The sequence below is a fragment of the Boleophthalmus pectinirostris genome, unplaced genomic scaffold (genome assembly GCF_026225935.1).
Source record: "Boleophthalmus pectinirostris isolate CB_2022bp ecotype Guang Dong unplaced genomic scaffold, ASM2622593v1 HiC_scaffold_1, whole genome shotgun sequence".
NCBI lineage: Eukaryota > Metazoa > Chordata > Actinopteri > Gobiiformes > Gobiidae > Boleophthalmus > Boleophthalmus pectinirostris.
Window position 1 is genome coordinate 6,525,648 of NW_026570970.1, and position 21,330 is coordinate 6,546,977.

A 21,330-nucleotide genomic window follows, 5' to 3' on the forward strand; every position below is an offset into this window, starting at 1 on the left:
ATGGTCACCTCCAACAATGATCCATGCCAGCACGTACAATCTCAACATCTCCACTTCAGTGAAGGTCCAGCTCCGCCATCAGGGGAGATGACCCATACATCACGGTCTCTCTACATCACTCCTGACTCATTCTTCTCCATCACATGTTCACAATGCAGCTGCAGCTCCAGTTCTCCAGTGTTTAATCTCTGGCAGTAGTTGGCTTCTGCGTTACTTCAAGAGCCCTCAAGTTGTACAATTAGTCTTCAGCTTCATTGCCCTCTGCCCTACCATTCCACCATTCTTGGGGGTCTGAACAATCCAGAAGGGTCATTACCATTCATTCTTACAATATTAGATCAGCACCTTCTACAATGGAATATTTTCCTCCAGCAGTTGCAATCCTGCAACCTACTTTAATCTACTCCAACAGTCCGTCTCCAACTGGGTCAATGAAATCCTATTGCCTTCTACCACCCACTCTACAAGATTCTTGATATCAAACTAACTTCCATCTCATTCTGCTCCTGCAGTTCAGCTCCAACACTCACTCAGTATAATCAATTATCTAAGTGAATTATTTAATAAACAATTGTTCTGATTATTTGTAAATTCTTGTACATATCAGTGACCCATATATGGAAATAACATCACTATTCACAAAAGCAAACTGTGATTATGAATATTTACTGACCAAGTAAAACAGACTTCAGATATGAAATATGGAAATGAATGTCAGCTACTCTAGACTGGTGTCTCAAGACTGGAGATTGGGTTCAACTGTAAGAGTTATTTCTGTTATGTTAAGTGTTGAGTCTAAATTGATCAGTTAAGCAAAACTGTGATATGTGTGTATACACTCATGAGAGTGGAGATGTTAGTCACGGTGTGGTCCAGAGGGACATTGGTTTGGAGGTCTGAAGTCCTCAGGCTGTCAGGTCTGAACAATCAAATGAGCAGAGATGGACTGAGACCACATGATCTAAACAATAACTCTAGGCTCAGGCAGGGTCAGGCTGAAAGAACACTGTATTCTCTGATTAAAGAAGAGCAGAAGAAACCCTCATAGTGTCCCTGAGGTCTAAAGAGTAGCACTGTTCACCGATTAAGGCCAATTAAATCAAAAGCTATTGATGACATAAATGCAAATATTTAAAAATGTGAAAGCTTCACTTTTGGTCAGATCAGTTACAATAATTTGGATAAAAACATAGAAAAAGATGGGCCCAAATTTAGAAGCGAGAGCTGGACGTTTTAACTTCTCAGATGTTGTCCCTCTGGAATATTCTTTGTCCAGCAGAGAAGATCAAGAGGTGCTCTATGTCTCCCTGTGTCTCTGTCCTCTGGTTGAAGGTCTGAGATGAACTCTTGCTGAGCTGTTGGGGTCTGGTCTAGTGATACTTAAGTTTGAGTAGGGGAAGGCTAAACCGATAAGGTGAAGCCATGAGTGTGACTTGGCGAAAGCTGAGTGGGAGTTTTGGAGGCTGTTCTGTGAAATTCCTCTCACATTAGCATTATGAACCATTAACAGTTTTACACAATTAAAAGATATTCACATGACATTTACAGATCAACATTCAAACAGTACTGACAATATTCACAGCATGAACAGTTTATACCACTCCTCTTCTTTCTGTGGAGAAAGTCAATTAGCTGAGATTGTTTAATCAAACAGTGGTGTCTTTTTTGTGTGGATATGGCCAGTTTATCTGACTTTACTGAAGACAATTGCTTTCTTTGTTTGAGACACATTGTAGCTCTTGTGACTCTTTTGGACAGTCTTTATGGAGAAGTTAAAGATTGTCTCTGCTTGTACACAAGTCTCTATCGATCTCATCTTATCAATCAGCTCCAGAGTCCAGAGAGCTGAAGGGAAGCAGGGGATGGTTATTCATCCACAGTCATAGAAGAAATTACTTGGCCAATTACTTGGTTTGGTGAAAATTTCTTTTTTGAAATTCCGATACTATTTTCATTTCATGGTTGAAAATAGGGACAATAGATGTGATACCTACTCTTGAATTTTAGTGCAGGTCTGTGTGAACCTCATAAAGAAATACTTGAACAGGAAGTAGTGACGCTAACAGTAAACTGTTCATTTGCCGTTGTGCACAGAGCCAATTGGAGTTGTATGTAATCATGTAATCTGTCATCATGTAATTCTTATGGAGAAGACCTTTGAGATATGCCAAGGCTGGTCTATGGGGGACATCAGGAGATATATCAGAGAAGATCCACCCTCTTTCTCTCTCAGAGGATGGACACGGATAAGACAGAACTGTGCTTTCCCCACCTCCACAACAGCTCCTGTAGGAAGAGTAAGATCGACCCAACTGAAAATCTGATAACCAGTGTGTTGCTTGGTTTTGTGTCAATACTCACTAGTGTACTCAACCTTCTGGTTATCATTGCCATTGCACATTTCAGGTAATTATTATTTTGAAGAAAAAAAGACAAAGATCTGTACATGATTGGATGATTATTGTAATGTGTTATGTTCATTGTTAGAATTCTGTAGCTCAAGAAATGTTGAATAACACTGGTTTAGATAATTGATCCAGGTTTCATCCAGATTTTTTAAAGTTAACTTATGTTAAATTTGTTACTTGTTTAATTGATTTAATGTTACCAGAATTAATCAGGTCAATTTTTCATCTGTAGTGCCTGGACAGATGTTTATGAAAGGGACTGTGTGTGGTTTTAGAAAATGATGAAGTTGAGACTTGATATTTATGTGAATTAGTCTTAAAGAATTTTGCCTGTTTAAATGTTTAATGATGAATTGAATAGTGATTATTTTAAAGAAACAGTACTACTGACGAAAAGTCTTCTGTACCTGCACAAAGACGGCAGGTGGAAACCAGTTTGTAACTAAATCTGGAGCAGAGCATCTTTTCTCTTTAAGATCAACATATTCTGTTCACTGCCCTTTTTAAAAATAAATAAATAAATGAAGTAAAAAGATAAAATGAGTTTGATTCCATTTGTAGATATTAGTGTTGACAAGAATAACATTTCATAATGAGGAATAGCCTGGATACTCAATACTGATTCTGAAACCAAATTTAAAAACATGTTTTATGTAGACAATAGACAACATCAAATTGTAGTACTTTCTTTTATATTACTAAGTGGTGTTATATCTGCAATACTTGTCTGATATTTTGTAATTGTTCAGGTCTATTTTATACAGAATTATTTCAGAAAATGTAAAATTCTCAATTATAACTTATTTATATTGTTTCTTTCTCTTTGCAGACAGCTCCACACCTCGACAAACCTCGCGCTCCTTTCTTTGGCAGTGTCCGATTTCCTTGTTGGTCTTGTGATCATACCAGTTGACGGTATTAAATGGAAAATTTGCTGGACTTTGGGCGACCTTGTGTGTTTGGTGTATTACACACTTTCTGTTACACTATTTACCTCTTCTGTTGGAAACATCATCCTTATTTCAGTGGATCGCTATGTGGCCATCTGTCAACCTCTGCTCTACCAAAGCAAAATGACTGGAAAAGTGGTCACCATCAGTATATGTGTGTGCTGGTTGTACGCTTTTGTATACTCCATTTTATTTCTTCTTGACAATTTTATGTATCTTGGGAAATATAAATCTTGTGAAGGAGAATGTTGGATTTACTTTTCCAAAGAAGTTGATTTAATAATGAGTTGTGTCATTCCATTTAGCATTATTATTTTCCTTTACGCTAGAGTTGTGATAGTCGCTGTTTCTCAGGCTCGAGCCATGCGTTCTCAAGTTACAGCTGTGACCTCCAAGACGAGCAAAAGATCAGAGATTAAAGCTGTACGAAGCCTGGGGATTGTTGTGGTTGTGTACATTGCTTGTTACTTCCCATTCTATTTTGTAGTGTATTCTGAAACCCACATCACAATACTAGGTACTCCTATAATTGTCATTTCACTGTCAATATATTTACTAAACTCTCTCATGAATCCTCTAATATACACAATGGTGTTTCCCTGGTTTAGAAAAGCCATTAAACTCATAGTCACACTTCAGATACTGAAACCTGGTTCTTCAGATGTCAATATATTTTAGCTACAATAAATAAAATCAAGGATTAGTCTACCAATTAGTTGGACTGTTGTGTTATCATATACAATGTCTATTACATCTCTGTATATTTTATCTGACATGTCATATGTCAAAGTTATTTAACTAATAAAATGAATTTCAAAACAAACGCACTATATTATATTAAATTATATTATATTATATTATAATATAGTATAGTATAGTAGAGTAGAGTAGAGTAAAAACACATCACTTTACGAGGGCATCAGAGCCTTGCTTTGTGTTTCAATCAAACCCCTTTGTAAACAAACTGCACAGCATGAGGTCCTCCCCAAACCTGAGGACCAGGATCTGAACATCAAGGCTACACTTAAATGTTAAGCAAATCTTCTTGCTACACATTTCTTTGGCCAGTGGTACCACAGTGTTTGGCCAACGTGTGGTTTACCGGCTTTTGCATTGTGAAGGCCGGAGCATTGTGAGGCTTCTTGTGCTTTAACTACAAGTCTCAAAATAAATTGAACTGTTGTCTTAGACTGTTGTAATCCCTCTCATTTTCTGATCAAATAATCCACTGTTTTAACTTGTAAAGCTGAATGCTTGGTGTCTTTCGAGATGAGATGGATTCAATGAGTCATTACAAAATACCTCTCCCTGTACCACACATTGAGGTCTGGGTTTATCTTTAATCCCTTGCCAAGAAAATCCAAATTTAATGTAACTTGGATCATATGTTCTTGCAGCTACTTGTTGGAGATCTCTGAGATCTACTTGACCTTCTGCTTCGTTGGTTGACATTGTCGCCACATTTGAGACAAGAGTCCAAAGACAATGACTCTTGACCTTTACCATTCAGCCAGTTCACCTGAACTGCCTATTCTGATACCATGATAGCCAACTAGCCTGCAAGCTAGAAGAAAATAACTTTCAGGCAATGTTTTATGCATTTTATGCCATTTTTTTATTTCTGAAAAAAACATACAGATATATGAAAGGGACTATATTATGGTATTTTCAGATTTTTCTGATTTCTACATGGAGTTAATATGATTAACTGAGATTCAGGAGCTGGACCACACCTCAACCTCCTCTACAGCCAATCACAGCTTACCTCAACCACGCCTTCAATTACCCAGAAGCCCTAGTTATACAGCCGATCCCAGCAACACCATCTGCATCAGCTCTCTCAACCTGGAGCCGCTAACAACCCGTCAGATTCAAAAACAAACCTGTTACACATTTCCTAGCTCCTTCTAGATCGCAAATTCCTCAAGACGTGACAAATCCCACAAGGATCCCACTGAGGGATCTGCAAGCCAGAACCTCTTCCAATGCATGCTCCACCCTGCCAGCTGGTGTTTCAGCCCACGGCTGCCCCAGGCTCACGCTCCACAGTGGACCTCTGCCTCCAAGGCGTGCTGCGTGTCCTTAGTCAATACCTCTATAGCTGGCAGTATACCATGGGATGTCCACATTGTCCTCCTAGCTCACCTCTCCCTCCTCGTTTACCCGGCAGGTGCTCGGCGCAGCCCCGCCCCAGCAACTACGGGCCTCCAGCGACTACAATGCAGCCCAGTCTTGGCCTTCACAGCATTCAGTGCAGCTCCACCTCCAGTAACTATGGCTTTTAGCATCACTCGGCACCCGACGTGTCCCTCCAGGCCGAAAACACATCAAGACAGGACTGGTATCAAAGCTGGCCACTCAGAAGAGGAAAGATGCCCATGTGCGCTGGTTCGTCTACAACCGTTTGGGTCAAGAAAGTAACACTGGTGCTCTGAAAAGAGATGAACGACGTTCCTCCTGCTGCAGGCCAAATAGTATCACCACCAGTGGCCGGTAAATATCTTCTGTCTACTGAATAGTTTTCTTTGAATCCCTTTGCATCCATCTCAGCTTGCTTCCATAACCCCCCCTAGTGAAGGGCACAGTGTCTCTCTCCCTGTGCCTGCTCCCACTGTGTCAGACCTCGATCAGGTCGCCTCTTTATCCCTGTCTTACAGGCTGCACACACATCTGTTCCCGACCCTCATCCGTCAATCCGACCCTTGTTGCATAATTCAACTGTTCCAGTTGTGCTTCCTTCACCTGCAGGTTCCCATGCTTGCCACCGGCACCCATGCTGAAGCACACATATCAGCGTGATCATGGTCACCTCCAACAATGATCCATGCACTTACAACCCCAACCCCAACTTCCGTGTGCTTCCAGAGCCCTCGAGTTGTACAATTAGTCTTCAGCTTCATAGGAACTCTGCCCTACCCTTCCACTATTCCTTGGGGTCCGAACAATCCAGGAGGGGCTTTACCATTCATTCTTAAGGGCCGTTCACACCAAAGTGTCAAAAAACGCCTTGACGCCTCTTTTTGGACGCCTTTGCATTTGAGTTTAGACGCCCCCGACGTGCATCTTTGACGCCATGGACGAATGGGAGAAAAATACTTGACCCGCGTCCGTTGCCCTGGAAACAAGAGCCCGGTCCCGCTCTTTTCCCGAAACAATGTCAGACCAGACTGATAGAGTGTTTTATGACATAAAACATCAGCGGAGGAGATCGGGTTGACAACTGAGGCGGATATATATTTATAGTCTGCTAATGACACTTGATCAGTCCTGGTTTAGTCTCGGTCTAGTCCCGGACTAGTCCTGGTCTAGTCCCGGCCTAATCACGGTCTAGTCCCGGTCTAGTCCTGGTTTAGTCCCAGTCTATTCCCGGTCTAGTCCTTGTTTAGTCCCGGTCTAGTCTCGATCTAGTCCTTGTTTAGTCCTGGTCTAGTCCTGGTTTAGTCCTGGTCCGGTCCTGGTGTAGTCCTCGCGATCGGCTCAGTGATTGTGGCGTGTATATTCATGCTCCGCTCATGTTTGTGGCTCTTGCTCTGGTTCTTGGGTCGTTCTTCCTGATAATGTCGCTCAGTCACTGGATAAGGGAAGCAGGTTATTCATCCAGAGTCATAGAAGAAATTACTTGACCAATTATTTGGTTTGGTGAAAATTTCTTTTTTGAAATTCTGATACTATTTTCATTTCATGGTTGAAAATAGGGGCACTACATATGATACCTACTCTTGAATTTTAGTGCAGGTCTGCGTGAACCTCATAAAGAAATACTTGAACAGGAAGTAGTGACGTGAGCAGTGAATTGCTCATTTGCCGTTGTGCACAGAGCCAATTGGAGTTGTATGTAATCATGTAATCTGTCATCATGTAATTCTTATGGAGAAGACCTTTGAGATATGCCAAGGCTGGTCTATGGAGGACATCAGGAGATATATCAGAGAAGATCCACCCTCTTTCTTTCTCAGAGGATGGACACGGACAAGACAGAACTGTGTTTTCCCCACCTCCACAACAGCTCCTGTAGGAAGAGTAAGATCGACCCAACTGAAAATCTGATAACCAGTGTGTTGCTTGGTTTGGTGTCAATACTCACTAGTGTACTCAACCTTCTGGTTATCATTGCCATTGCACATTTCAGGTAATTATTATTTTGAAGAAAAAAAGACAAAAAATCTGTACATGGTTGAATGATTATTGCAATGTGAAATGTTCATTGTTAGAATGTATGTGACTCAAGAAATATTGAATAACACTGGTTTAGACGACTGATCCAGGTTTCATCCAGATGTTTTTAAGTTAACTTATGTTAAATTTGTTATTTATTGCTTTGGTTTATTTCAGCCAACATTTCTGTAAATGTTACCAGAATTAGCCAGGTCCATTTTTCATCTGTAGTAGCTGAACAGATGTTTATGAACTGGACTGTGTGTGTTTTTAGAAGATAATGATGAAGTTGAGACTTGATATTTATGGGAATTAGTCTTAAAGGATTTTGACTGTTTTAAATGTTTAATGATGAAATGAATAGTGGTTATTTTAAAGAGACTGAAACCAAAGTCAAAACATGTTTTATTTAGACAGTAGAATGTCATTAAAAACATCAAATTGTAGTACTTTCTTATATATTACCAAGTGGCGTTATATCTGCAATACTTACAGTGAAATATTGCACGTGTTTAAATACTGCATATTTTGTATACAGGATTGTTTTAGAAAGTGTAAAATTCTCAATTTATTTATATTGTTTCTTTCTCTTTGCAGACAGCTCCACACCTCGACAAACCTCGCGCTCCTTTCTTTGGCAGTGTCCGATTTCCTTGTTGGTCTCGTGATCATTCCAGCTGATGGAATTAAATGGAAAATTTGCTGGACTTTGGGCGACCTGATGTGTTTGATGTATTACACACTAACCCTCACAATATTTGTCTCTTCAGTTGGAAACATCATCCTTATTTCAGTGGATCGCTATGTGGCCATCTGTCAACCTCTGCTCTACCAAAGCAAAATGACTGGAAAAGTGGTCACCATCAGTATATGTGTGTGCTGGTTGTACGCTTTTGTGTACTCATTTCTATTTCTTTCTGAGAGTTTTATGTATCCTGGGAAATATAAATCTTGTGAAGGAGAATGTGTGATTTACTACTCCAAAGAAGCAGATTTAATAATGAGTTGTATCATTCCATTTTGTATTATTATTTTCCTTTACACTAGAGTTGTGATAGTCGCTGTTTCTCAGGCTCGAGCCATGCGTTCTCAAGTTACAGCTGTGACCTCCAAGACGAGCAAAAGGTCAGAGATTAAAGCTGTACGAAATCTGGGGATCGTTGTGGTTGTGTACCTTGCTTGTTACTGCCCATACTTTTTTGTAGTGTATTCTGAAACCCACATCACAATACTAGGTACTCCTTTAATTGTTATTACAGTATCAATATATTTACTAAACTCTCTCATGAATCCTCTAATGTACACAATGCTGTTTCCCTGGTTTAGAAAAGCCATTAAACTCATAGTCACACTTCAGATACTGAAACCTGGTTCTTCAGATCTCAATATTTTTTAGCTACAGTAAATGAATTAAATAATTAGTCTATCAATTAGTTGGACTGTTAGGTTATCATATACAATGTGTATTACATCTCTATATTTTTATATGTCAAGGTTAATTAACTAATAAAATGATTTTCAAACAAACTCACTAGATTACATGATAATCAAATTTTCTGCATTTCTGTGCCATGTGTTCTGAGTCTTGATTTGCCATGAACAGTTCATAAGCACCAGGTCTTTAAGTTTGTCTACATAGAACTTGTGCACCCTTACTGAATTGCATTTAACATTACTATGAAATAATGTGTGCATGTGCACTAAAGAAAGCAGTTATCTAAACTTAAGGTACAATATTTAGTAAAAACACATCACTTTACGAGGGCATCAGAGCCTTGCTTTGTGTTTCAATCAAACCCCTTTGTAAACAAACTGCACAGCATGAGGTCCTCTCCAAACCCGAGGACCAGGATCTGAACATCAAGGCCACAATTAGGTGTTGACCAAGTCTTCTTGCTACACATGATAAGTACCATTTCTTTGGCCAGTGGTACCACAGTGTTTGGCCAACGTGTGGTTTACCGGCTTTTGCATTGTGAAGGCCGGAGCATTGTGAGACTTCTTGTGCTTTAACTACAAGTCTCATAACAAATTGAACTGTTGCCTTAGACTGTTGTAATCCCTCTCATTTTCTGATCAAATAATCCACTGGTTTAATTTGTAAAGCTGAATGCTTGGTGTCTTCTGAGATGAGATGGTTTCAATGAGTAGTAACAAAATACCTCTCCCTGTACCACGCATTGAGGTCTGGGTTTATCTTTAGTCTTTTGCCAAGAAAATCCAAATTTAATGTAACTTGGATCATACTTTCTTGCAGCAACTTGTTGTGATGTTCGAGATCTACTTAGCCTTGACATTTTACCAAGACTCCAAAGACGATGACTCTTGACCTTTACCATTCAGCCAGTTCGTCACAATTGCCTATTCTGATAATATGATGGGTAACTAGCCTGGAAGCTAGAAGAAAACTATCAGGCAATATTTTATGCATTTAATGACATTATTTATGAAAAATATATAGACAAACATATGAAAGGGCCTATATTATTCTATTTTCAGATTTATGTTATTATGTTGTAATTGCCTCTCTCTACTGAACGTAAAGCGCAAGGTAGTTGTTAACATGATAACCAAAATCTTGAATACCACTACATGACTACTTGTTTTAAAATTAAAGACCTGCAGAAAACCTGAAGTGAGGGCCACAAGAATCCTGGGTGTCACTGTGGTTGTCTATCTGATATGTTACTGCCCTTTATGTATCTTACTTTTATATTCTAGCCCGGACTTCACAATAATCTCCATTTTCTGTGTTTGCAATTGTGATTATTTATTTTAACTTCTGCCTCAAGCCCCTGATATATTCTATGATTTATCCCTGGTTTAGAAAAGGGGTTAAAATAATAATTATCATATTCAGGATAGCGAAATCTAGGTCTTGTGATTACAGAATAATGTAACTAGGTTTGGGACAATTCTCAAACAAAGATCAAATCTTTTCAATCCCGTGTTGCGTTTGATTCTCAAGTGTCCCTCCATGTGCACTTTGTTGTCATTTTGTGAAGCCTGGGGTCCTTACGCAGATGCATAAAGTAAAAAGCTCTACTATATGCGAAAACACGGTGTCATCATGTCTGGTAGGCAAAAAGCGTCCGTATCAACAAGACAACATCCATTTCGTCAGCAGTTATCGGCGAGTTTTAACTTTTCAAAGTTAACGTTTTTGATCCTCAACATTCGGTGACTTAGAGTAAGATGATGAAGTCATGTCAAAACAATTAAATGCAAAACCTACTTCAAAATAAGGGTGCTTTCACACCGACAGTAATTGGTGCGCACCAAATGGTCCATTCGAACCAAAAGTGGTTAGTTCGGTTCGTTTTCGTTGGTGTGAAAGCGTCGATCGGACTCGGACCCGAACCAAATCAAGCGGACCGAGACCCGAGACCTTGGTCAACTATTTGGTTTGGTGACAATTTCTGATAACATAGCAATGGTGAAGCGAGTGCTTCTTACAGTTTCATGGTTGAAAATAGGGATACTACATGTGATACCTACTCTTGAATTTCAGTGCAGTTCTGCATAAACCCCTAAAGAAGTACTCGAACAGGAAGTAGTGACGCTAACAGTGAATTGCTCATTTGCCGTTGTGCACAGAGCCAATTGGAGTTCTGATCTTTACTTGTAATCATGTAATCCTTATGGAGAAGACCTATGAGATATGCCACGGCTGGTCTATGGGGGACATCAGGAGATATATCAGAGAAGATCCACCCTCTTTCTCTCTCAGAGGATGGACACAGACAAGACAGAACTGTGTTTTCCCCACCTCCACAACAGCTCCTGTAGGAAGAGTAAGATCGACCCAACTGAAAATCTGATAACCAGTGTGTTGCTTGGTTTTGTGTCAATACTCACTAGTGTACTCAACCTTCTGGTTATCATTGCCATTGCACATTTCAGGTAATTATTATTTTGAAGAAATAAAGACAAAGATATGTGTTACGTTCATTGTTAGAATGCTGTGACTCAAGAAATGTTGAATAACCCTGGTTTAGATGATTGATCCAGGTTTCATACAGATTTTTAAAAGTTAACTTATGTTCAATTTGTTATTTATTTATTTGATTACTTGATTTTTAAAATTAAGGACAGTGTACATTAATCAACATTTCTGTAAATGTTACCAGAATTAACCAGGTCCATTTTTCATCTGTAGTGCCTGGACAGATGTTTATGAAAGGGACTGTGTGTGTCTTTAGAAGATAATGATGAAATTGAAACTTGATATTTATGGGAATTAGTCTTAAAGGATTTTGACTGTTTAAAATGTTTAATGATGAATTGAATAGTGGTTATTTTAAAGAAACATTACTATTGATGAAATGTCTTCTGTACCTGCACAAGGACGGCAGGTGGAAACCAGTTTGTAACTAAATCTGGAGCAGAGCATCTTTTCTCTTTAAGATGAACATATTCTGTTCACTGCCCTTTTAAAAAAATAAACAAATAAAGTAAAAAGATATAATAGGTTGGATTCCATTTGTAGATATTAGTGTTGACAAGAATAACATTTGATACTGTGGAATAGACTGGATACTCAATACTGATTCTGAAACCAAAATTTAAAACACATATTATTTAGACAATTGAATGTCATTAACAACATTAAATTGTTAACTACTTCCTTTTATATTACCATGTTGTGTTATATCTGCAATACTTGTCTGAAATATTGTAATTGTTCAGGCCTATTTTATACAGAATTATTTCAGAAAATGTAAAATTCTCAATTTTCATTTATTTATATTGTTTCTTTCTCTTTGCAGACAGCTCCACACCTCAACAAACCTCGCGCTCCTTTCTTTGGCAGTGTCTGATTTCCTTGTTGGTCTTGTGATCATACCAGTCGAAGGCATTCAAACATAAAATTTGCTGGACTGTGGGCGACCTCATGTGTTTGGTGTATTTCATACTTTCCCTCACAATATTTGTCTCTTCAGTTGGAAACATCATCCTTATTTCAGTGGATCGCTATGTGGCCATCTGTCAACCTCTGCTCTACCAAAGCAGAATGACTGGAAAAGTGGTCACCATCAGTATATGTGTGTGCTGGTTGTACGCTTTTGTATACTCCATTTTATTTCTTCTTGAGAATTTTAGGTATCCTGGGAAATATAACTCTTGTGAAGGAGAATGTGCGGATTTACTACTTCCAAAGAAGTTGATATAATAATGGGTTTTGTTATTCCATTTAGCATTATTATTTTCCTTTACACTAGAGTTGTGATAGTCGCTGTTTCTCAGGCTCGAGCCATGCGTTCTCAAGTTACAGGTGTGACCTCCAAGACGAGCAAAAGATCAGAGATTAAAGCCGTACGAAGCCTGGGGGTCATTTTGGTTGTGTACCTTGCTTGTTATTTCCCATATTGTTTTATAGTGTATTCTGAAACCTACATCACAATACTAGGTACTCCTTTAATTGTCATTACAATATCACTAGTTTATCTAAACTCTCTCATGAATCCTCTCATGTACACATTGTTGTTTCCCTGGTTTAGAAATGCCATTAAACTCATAATCACACTTCAGATACTGAAACCTGGTTCTTCTGATCTAAATATTTTTTAGCTAAAAAAAATAAAAAAAAGAAAAAAGAAATGGATCTGTCTACCAATTAGTTTCACTGTTGTCATTGACAATGTGGTATTGCAGCTGTGTATATTTTATCTAACATAGCATGTCAAGGTTAATAACAAAACAAAATTTTAAGATAAAATATATATTTTTAGAGTGTGACTTGGTTTACCATGGACAGTGTCTGGGAAAAATGTGGTCCTCATGTAGGTCTTAACCAAACACTGAATAGGTTATGCTCTGTTATAAGTTATGTTGCATAATTCTTTAACATACTTTATTATACTGAAGTTACAGTTATTAGCCATAGCAGATTTCTGAGGCCAGGTTCTGAGTTTAACACCTGCATACTAATGTCCCATAGATGTATTCATCACGCAAGCCAACCAGCTGTGCCCGAGAAGAGCAGCAGTTATCAAGTGTCCCACTGATAAAAGGAAAGACGTATATGGGAGAGATTATGGTTTTGGGTACAAGAGCAGAAAGACAAAAGAACCAGGGTACTTTCTTTTAGGGCTTTTTGGGAGGGCTATTTTGGGGTCTATGTCTGCTCTCTGTCCGCTCTTTGTCCAGCCTACTTCTTCCTCTTAGTTTTCTTAGGCTTTGTTGTTCATCAAACTTGCACAATCAATAAATGCATTCTTATTCTGCAATTAGAACTGCCTCCAGTTGTTTATTTTTAATGTCTGAAAAAGATTTCAGTTTAGATAAACAGAAAGCAAACCAAGAGTTTGAGCAGCCTTCAGTAGAGCTCCGGACCCCATGTGACTCACGGTGGGCGGGCCACCATTTTGGCAGTAAAAATGGATAGCGCCACCGCCGAAACTTTCAAGCCATCGGAGCACTCAGCTCACTTTAATTCACAAGACATTGAGCTTTATATCACAAAATTAATTCGATTAAACATTACTGACCCGTATAATGCCCCCGGGGTGCTTTTAAAAAATATTTCCGCTGAAGAAGACGTCCGAGATCTGCAGTACACCGGCAAATGAACCAAAATTGGTCCGACTGACGTGCCTCTGTTTCCCGGGAGAACAGCGATACCTCCAATTACCAATACCGATGTTCCCTGTTAAGACCACAGGCCGTCCTCATCTCAAGTGTCATCATGAACTCATAAAACAGCAGCATGTAGAACTTTGTACAAACTCACCACACATCAGCCTGGAACAGAAGCTCTGAGCTCGGGTAACAGCAGCAGCACTCACCACAGCTCAGACCCTCAGGACGGGTCTGGGGTCTGGTCCTTGGTCTGGTCTTCCGAGCGCGTTGGTCAGATGGTCCGGACACTCCGTCCTCCATGTGCTGGTTTCAGACAGGGGTGAGTAAGACCAGTGCTTGATGGACTGGGTCCAAGCGGTTCCGTGTCATCGTCTGCGCACTGGTTCCATGCGGGAAAAGTGAGAATGCGCTGTGGACTACAGGTCCGGACGGGCTGCTCCGGTCCTCCACGCTCAAAAACCGTGGCTGGTTCCGAGGTGGTGCAGCATCCGGACAGTAGCGTGAGTCTAGTCTGGTTGCTCCGTGCTTTTGGTTCTTCCCGGGAAAAGTTCTTCTCAGGCCTAACATCACTCCCCGCTCCAGGTCTTCTGAGCCCGGCCTAAACCAGAGCTGCTCTCGCTGGGTCAGGACTCTGGTTTGGCTCTAGTCCGACTGTATTTCTCACACTAGGCTAAAAGCAGGGCATTTTTAAAGTTGTATCAATTGAATAGGCTCTTGCCTATTGCCATAAAATTACCTGGTTAACTAAAGCCTAAAATAACAAATGCTGGTTGCTACATGAACACGGGGACCTCTCTGTGCGTACAGGTCCTGAACAGACGTACACACCCCCAATTTTGATTCACTCTGGAGCCACATGTTCGCATATTGGTTCTTGCTCTGGTCTTCGTGTGTTACATTCTCTATATTGGCCATTGTTGGCAAAATTATTTGGAAATTAATCACTGCATCTGGAGAACAATCTGTTATTGCGACGAGCCGGTGTGACGTCTGCTCCCGGAGCTCTACAGGCAGACCACGGCCCAACTTTAGGACTTTAGTAAACCAAAATCTCCTTGTGAGAACACTACTGCTGCATCGCTGATTGTGTCTTGGAACCTTGGGGAAGCGAAAAGCCCTTTACCAGTTATGTTATTGATGTTTACAGTGCAGTTCTGCTGCTGTATTGTTTTAATCTGCTTTACACAATTTGAGATTTTCCAACAAATTCAGTAGTAACTGAAAAGGAAATACCATAAGCTTTTGAAAAATGAAGTTTTTAGTTAGATGTTGTAGGATTTATAATTGTTGATCAGTTGTTGAATTTAACATTGTATTTTGGCAAATAAAACATTGTCTGCTGGCAGCTTTTTGTGGACCCCAGGTTTCCAATGTGGAAATATTTTGGCCCTTAGTGAAATTTAATTGGAGACCCCTGGTTTAAAGCATAAAACTCTGCATACTTATGATAACCAGGGTAAATGTTTACCTCTGACTCTGATCACTGTCAAAGGTGCATGTTTGTTAATAACATTTAACAGCTCAGTGGAAAAATAATCCCAAGCTTCATTTATAAATGGTATTAAATTAAGTCTATCCCAATTAATATTTAGCACATCATCAATAAAGTTATCAATATTAAATAATTTAGTTTGACGGACTTTGATTAATTTTGGAGGACGATGAGGAGTTTTAATTTTCCAGATACAATATATGATGCAGTGATCACTAAAGCAATCTGATAGAACACCGGATTCAGAAAATCTATCCGGATGAGTCACTAAACTCCAGTCAATATGAGATTTTGAATTACAACTGATTCTCCTGCAATCCAGCACTGAAGTCAGGGTATATGTGAACTTGAGTTCCATTGAAGATGAGTTCATTTTTGTCTCGGGAGAGACGGAGGACTTTTAGCTTATCTTGGAAATGCAAGAACTTCACAAGGATTTGTCTCGGATATTCATTCGGATTCATGAGGGGCTGGTGCACAGACAGCAGTTGAAGGTGGGGGCCTCGATGACTGGATCTCTGGACGTAGAAACTGGCTCTGGGGACATGAAATGTAACTTCGCTGGGGGCCTGCTCATTGCCCCACATCTCAGGCGCCACGTGTTGGACTTACCCCCGGTGAACTAGAGGACTGCTTCCCTGAGCGAATGTTCTGTTACTGGACTTCTGTGCCAGTCACGGTTTGTCCATAACGAACACCATGTTTGAGCACTAGAGTGTCCATCAGTGCATGTCGCACCAGGACACCCTAGGCAAAGGTTGATGAATGACTTTGTCATCGTGTCATCTAACCTCCAGTCGCATGTTCTGGACACTCAGGTGAAGAGAGGGGCAGAGCTGTCAACCTATTACCAGCAGGCCCAGGCCTATCGTGAGGGTTTATTGGGAATGTCTGGCAGAGCCCTCTGTTCGGGGACCTTCAACTCACACCTCTGGGAGAACTTCTCTCAGATCCTCGGTGAAGCTGGAGACATGGAGTCCTCACATGATCCTGCTAGGATTTTCCACACCTTGTCTGGTAGTGGTGTGTGAAAATGCTTATAATATCTCTATTTTTAGGGGGGAAAAAAACAAAAAAACTTTGGGGGTTATGGGGAAACAGAAAGTTGTACTCATTGGAAGAAATCAAGTTTTGTGTAAGGGCATTGTCTAAGATATTTTTAAGGTCACAATGTATCTGTGTCGAGGGGTTGGATGAGAGGAAGGAGTAGTAAGCAGTATTACTAAGCTATTTGTTTACCTCCAAAATGTACTGGGTCTTACCCCAAATCACTGTAGCTCCTCTTTTACCTGCCTGTCTGATTATTAGGTCGTCATTGTTTTGTAGCCATTTAATAGTCTCGCTCTAGTCTGGTGAGGTTGTAGGCAATCTGTCTGGGGATGTGGAAAAGTTTGTCCACATCAAAACCACTATACTTCTACTATCTATTCCTGGTTTAGAATAAATTAAAATAATTATCACATTCCAGATAGAGAGACCTGGGTAAAAAAACAAAAAAACAATCACATATGAACAAATGAACAGTTCTCAGTGTAATGATGAGTTCATTATGGTGACAGGTTTGGGGAAGAAGCTGTCCCTGAGTCTATTTTGTCCTGGCTGGAATGGATCTGAAGCACCTGCCAGAAGGCAACAGGTTGAAGAGGTGGAATCCTGTGTGTATTGTCTTTAATTATTTTCCTCGCTCTGCTGAGACAGCGGGAGTTGTGTATCGTAGTTTTGGAAGGCAGAGGGCAGCCAATAATATCCTGTGCAGTGTTGGTCACCCTCTGTAGACGCTTCCTGTCAGCCTCTGTGCAGCTAGAGTGACAAAGCAGAGGTCAGCAGCTCTCAATGGTGGAACGATAGAAGGTCACCAGCAGCTTGTTGAGTTGCTCCTTCCTGAGCACCCTCAGGAAGTGTAGCTGCTGCTGGGCCTTTCTGACAAGTGCTGAGGTGTTGACTGACCAGGAGAGATCCGCAGGGATATGAACCCCAAGGAATTTGAAGGACTCCACACCTTGGCCGTTAATGTACAGGGGGCAGAGGTGGCTCTGTTCTGCTGAAAATCCAGGATGAGTTCCTTAGTCTTGGTAATGTTCAGTGCCAAATTGTTAGATGCACACCACTCGCTGGATTTCAGGACTTCATCTCTGTAGAGCGCTTCATTCCCCTCTGTTATCATCCCCACCACCATCGTGTCATCATCATTATTATTATTACAATTATTACTACTTATTTTTAACACCTATTCTTTAATTTTAGTGCATAAACCCCACAGAGACACTGCTCATACGTCATTCACAGAGCAAACTGGAGTTGTACTTGTGGTTTTTACTTGTAATCATGTAATCCTGATGTAGAAGACCTTTGAGATATGCCACGGCTGGTCTATGGGGGACATCAGGAGATATATCAGAGAAGATCCACCCTCTTTCTCTGTCAGAGGATGGACACGGACAAGACAGAACTGTGCTTTCCCCACCTCCACAACAGCTCCTGTAGGAAGAGTAAGATCGACCCAACTGAAAATCTGATAACCAGTGTGTTGCTTGGTTTTGTGTCAATACTCACTAGTGTACTCAACCTTCTGGTTATCATTGCCATTGCACATTTCAGGTAATTATCTTTAAGAGATAAAGACAAAGATATGTTGGTTCTCTATATGACTGAATGATTATTGTAATACGTTATGTTCATTGTTAGAATGCTGTGACTCAAGAAATGTTGAATAACACTGGTTGAGATGATTGATCCAGATTTCATTCAGATTTTTAAAAGTTAATTTATATTACGTTTGTTTTTTATTTATTTATTTGGTTTATTTAATAGGGACAGTTCATATGAATCAAAATTTCTGTAAATGTTACCAGAATTAGCCCGGTCCATTTTTTATCTGTAGTGCCTGGACAGATGTTTATGAACTGGACTGTGTGTATTTTTTGAAGATAATGATGAATTTGAAACTTTATATTTTTGGGAATTAGTCTTAAAGGTAAATTGTCTGTAAAGCGTAAAGCTTAATTGTAGTACTTTCTTTTATATTAGAAAGTGGCGTTATATCTGCAATACTTGTCTGATATATTGCAATCGAATTATTTCAGAAAATGTAAAATTCTCAATTATAATTTATTTATATTGTTTCTTTCTCTTTGCAGACAGCTCCACACCTCAACAAACCTCGCGCTCCTTTCTTTGGCAGTGTCCGATTTCCTTGTTGGTCTTGTGATCATACCAGTTGAAGGCATTAAAAAGAAAATTTGCTGGACTTTGGGGGACCTGATGTGTTTAGTGTATTTTGTACTTTCCCTTACAATATTTGTCTCGTCAATCGGAAACATCATCCTTATTTCAGTGGATCGCTATGTGGCCATCTGTCAACCTCTGCTCTACCAAAGCAAAATGACTAGAAAAGTGGTCACCATCAGTATATGTGTGTGCTGGTTGTACGCTTTTGTGTACTCCATTTTATTTCTTCTTGAGAATTTTAGGTATCCTGGGAAATATAAATCTTGTGAAGGAGAATGTGTGATTTACTACTCCAAAGAAGTTGATATAATAATGGGTTTTGTTATTCCATTTAGCATTATTATTTTCCTTTACGCTAGAGTTGTGATAGTCGCTGTTTCTCAGGCTCGAGCCATGCGTTCTCAAGTTACAGCTGTGACCTCCAAGACGAGTAAAAGATCAGAGATTAAAGCTGTACGAAGCCTGGGGATCGTTGTGGTTGTGTACATTGCTTGTTATTTCCCATATTGTTTTATAGTGTATTCTGAAACCTACATTACAATATTAGGTATTCCTTTAATTGTCATTACAATATCACTAGTTAATCTAAACTCTCTAATGAATCCTCTCATGTACACAATGCTGTTTCCCTGGTTTAGAAATGCCATTAAACTCATAATCACATTTCAGATACTGAAAACTGGTTCTTCTGATCTAAATATTTTTTAGCTAATTGAAAAAAAACAACAACATCTGTTTACCAATTAGTTTCACTGTTGTCATCGACATGGCATATGTCAAGGTTAATATAATATAATATAATTACATTTTATATAAAATATAATTTTTTTGAGTGGAGCTTGGTTTACCATTGGAAATGTTTGGGAAAAATTCTCATGTAGGTCCTAACCAAATGCTAAAATTAAGTTGCATAATTACTTAACACATTTCATTATACTGAAGTTAAAGTTATTAGATATAGCAGATTCATGAGGCCAGGGACAGAGTTTAACACCTGCATACTCGTGTCCCACAGATGTATTCATCACACAAGCACTGGGCTCTCTGCCAACCAGCTGTGCCCGAGAAGACCAGCAGATACAGTTATCAAGTGTCCCTCTGATTAAAGAAAATACGTATATGGGAGAGACTATGGTTTTGGGTACAAGAGCAGAAAGACAAAAGAACCAGGGTACTTTCTTTTGGGGCCTTTTGGGAGGGCTATTTTGGGGTCTATGTCTGCTCTCTGTCGGGTCTTTGTCCAGCCTACTTCTGCCTTTTAGTTTTCTTAGGCTTTGTTGTTCATCAAACTTGCACCATCAATAAATGCATTCTTATTCTGCAATTAGAACTGCCTCCAGTGGTTTATTTTTAATGTCTGAAAAAGATGTCAGTATAGATAAACAAAAAGCAAACCAAGAGTATGAGCAGCCTGGGTTTTTAATAGGCAGACCACGGCCCAACTCCGGACCTCAAGGGCATCTGGACCCCTACCCCAATGTGAATGGGACAATTCAGATATATAAACTACTAACTTAAGATCAGGACTAATTCCCTCATCAGCTCTAGATGCAATACCTAACACTGTCCACGAGTTAATATGAGCATATATTATACCCTTCTCTTGGCATACAGTCCTCAGTCAGGATTGCACATTTTGTTAAACCAAACCTTCCTTTAAGCAAGTAAACGGGGAGAAAGTGGAAATTTTATGTATATTAAATTGTTTGTCTATTTAAAACACATTTAAAACAAATACATACACACCATACAAGTAATAAATGCCGTACAAGCAAATGGCAACCTCGAAGAGGCAACAAGGAAAGCGGCTACGGCCAAATACCTGCAAAGAGTGAGGCAAGTCCTAAGAAACCAGCTCAATGGCAAGAACAAGGTGCAGGCAATCAACAGCTACACCCTGCCAGTGATCAGATACCCTGCAGGAATCATAAACTGGCCAAAGGAGGAGATACAGACTAGAGCCCGACCGATGTATCGGTTGGCCGATATTATCGGCCGATATGGGCGCCTGGAGGCATATCGGCTATCGGCTGATATGGGCCGATATTTCCCGTGGGCATGTTATATGTTGTTATAAAGCTTAGACTCTCTACATTATGTTCATTTAATCCAATTTACAGACAGATAAATGTCCTAATATGTGGCTCCGCATCAGTATTTATCTGCGGAGTCATTTGTCTGTGTGTGTGTCTGTACTGTCCTTGAACACACCACAGAGTCGCGTCACTCACGTGTGTTTGTTTACAGCCGCAGACACAGATCCAAACACTGAGATTATTTTCTTTTTAGGGACAATCGGTTTGAGTCTGGATTAAAAGGACATTTATTAGTGCAGACTTGTGATGTGAGGAGGAGCCTGTGTGAGCGGTGAGTGCTGAAAATATGCTGACTTTGAAGCTGGTTTTGGTTCTTTCTCATTGTTAGCGATTAGCTGCTGTAGCTCCCGCACATAAACAGACTGTTTTCTCTTCTATTGGTCTATTGTAAAGTGACTGTATTGGCCGTATATAAATTA

The 21,330-nt window shown here is 39.8% G+C and overlaps 3 protein-coding genes and 1 pseudogene across 3 annotated transcripts; all 4 read left to right on the forward strand.

The window, feature by feature from the left end:
- On the forward strand, positions 1-4,036 carry LOC129408114 (trace amine-associated receptor 13c-like). Its single transcript, XM_055150950.1, has 2 exons — positions 1-104; positions 3,238-4,036. The coding sequence occupies exons 1-2, from the start codon at positions 1-3 to the stop codon at positions 4,034-4,036; spliced, it is 903 nt and encodes a 300-aa protein (XP_055006925.1).
- Positions 4,037-7,317: 3,281 nt separating this feature from the next.
- On the forward strand, positions 7,318-8,909 carry LOC129408115 (trace amine-associated receptor 13c-like). Its single transcript, XM_055150959.1, has 2 exons — positions 7,318-7,487; positions 8,111-8,909. The coding sequence occupies exons 1-2, from the start codon at positions 7,318-7,320 to the stop codon at positions 8,907-8,909; spliced, it is 969 nt and encodes a 322-aa protein (XP_055006934.1).
- Positions 8,910-11,246: 2,337 nt separating this feature from the next.
- Positions 11,247-16,213, forward strand: LOC110173809 (trace amine-associated receptor 9-like; annotated as a pseudogene).
- Positions 16,214-17,943: 1,730 nt separating this feature from the next.
- On the forward strand, positions 17,944-19,523 carry LOC129408117 (trace amine-associated receptor 9-like). Its single transcript, XM_055150976.1, has 2 exons — positions 17,944-18,185; positions 18,725-19,523. Exons 1-2 carry the CDS (start codon positions 17,944-17,946, stop codon positions 19,521-19,523), a joined length of 1,041 nt encoding a protein of 346 aa, XP_055006951.1.
- Positions 19,524-21,330: the final 1,807 nt, after the last annotated feature.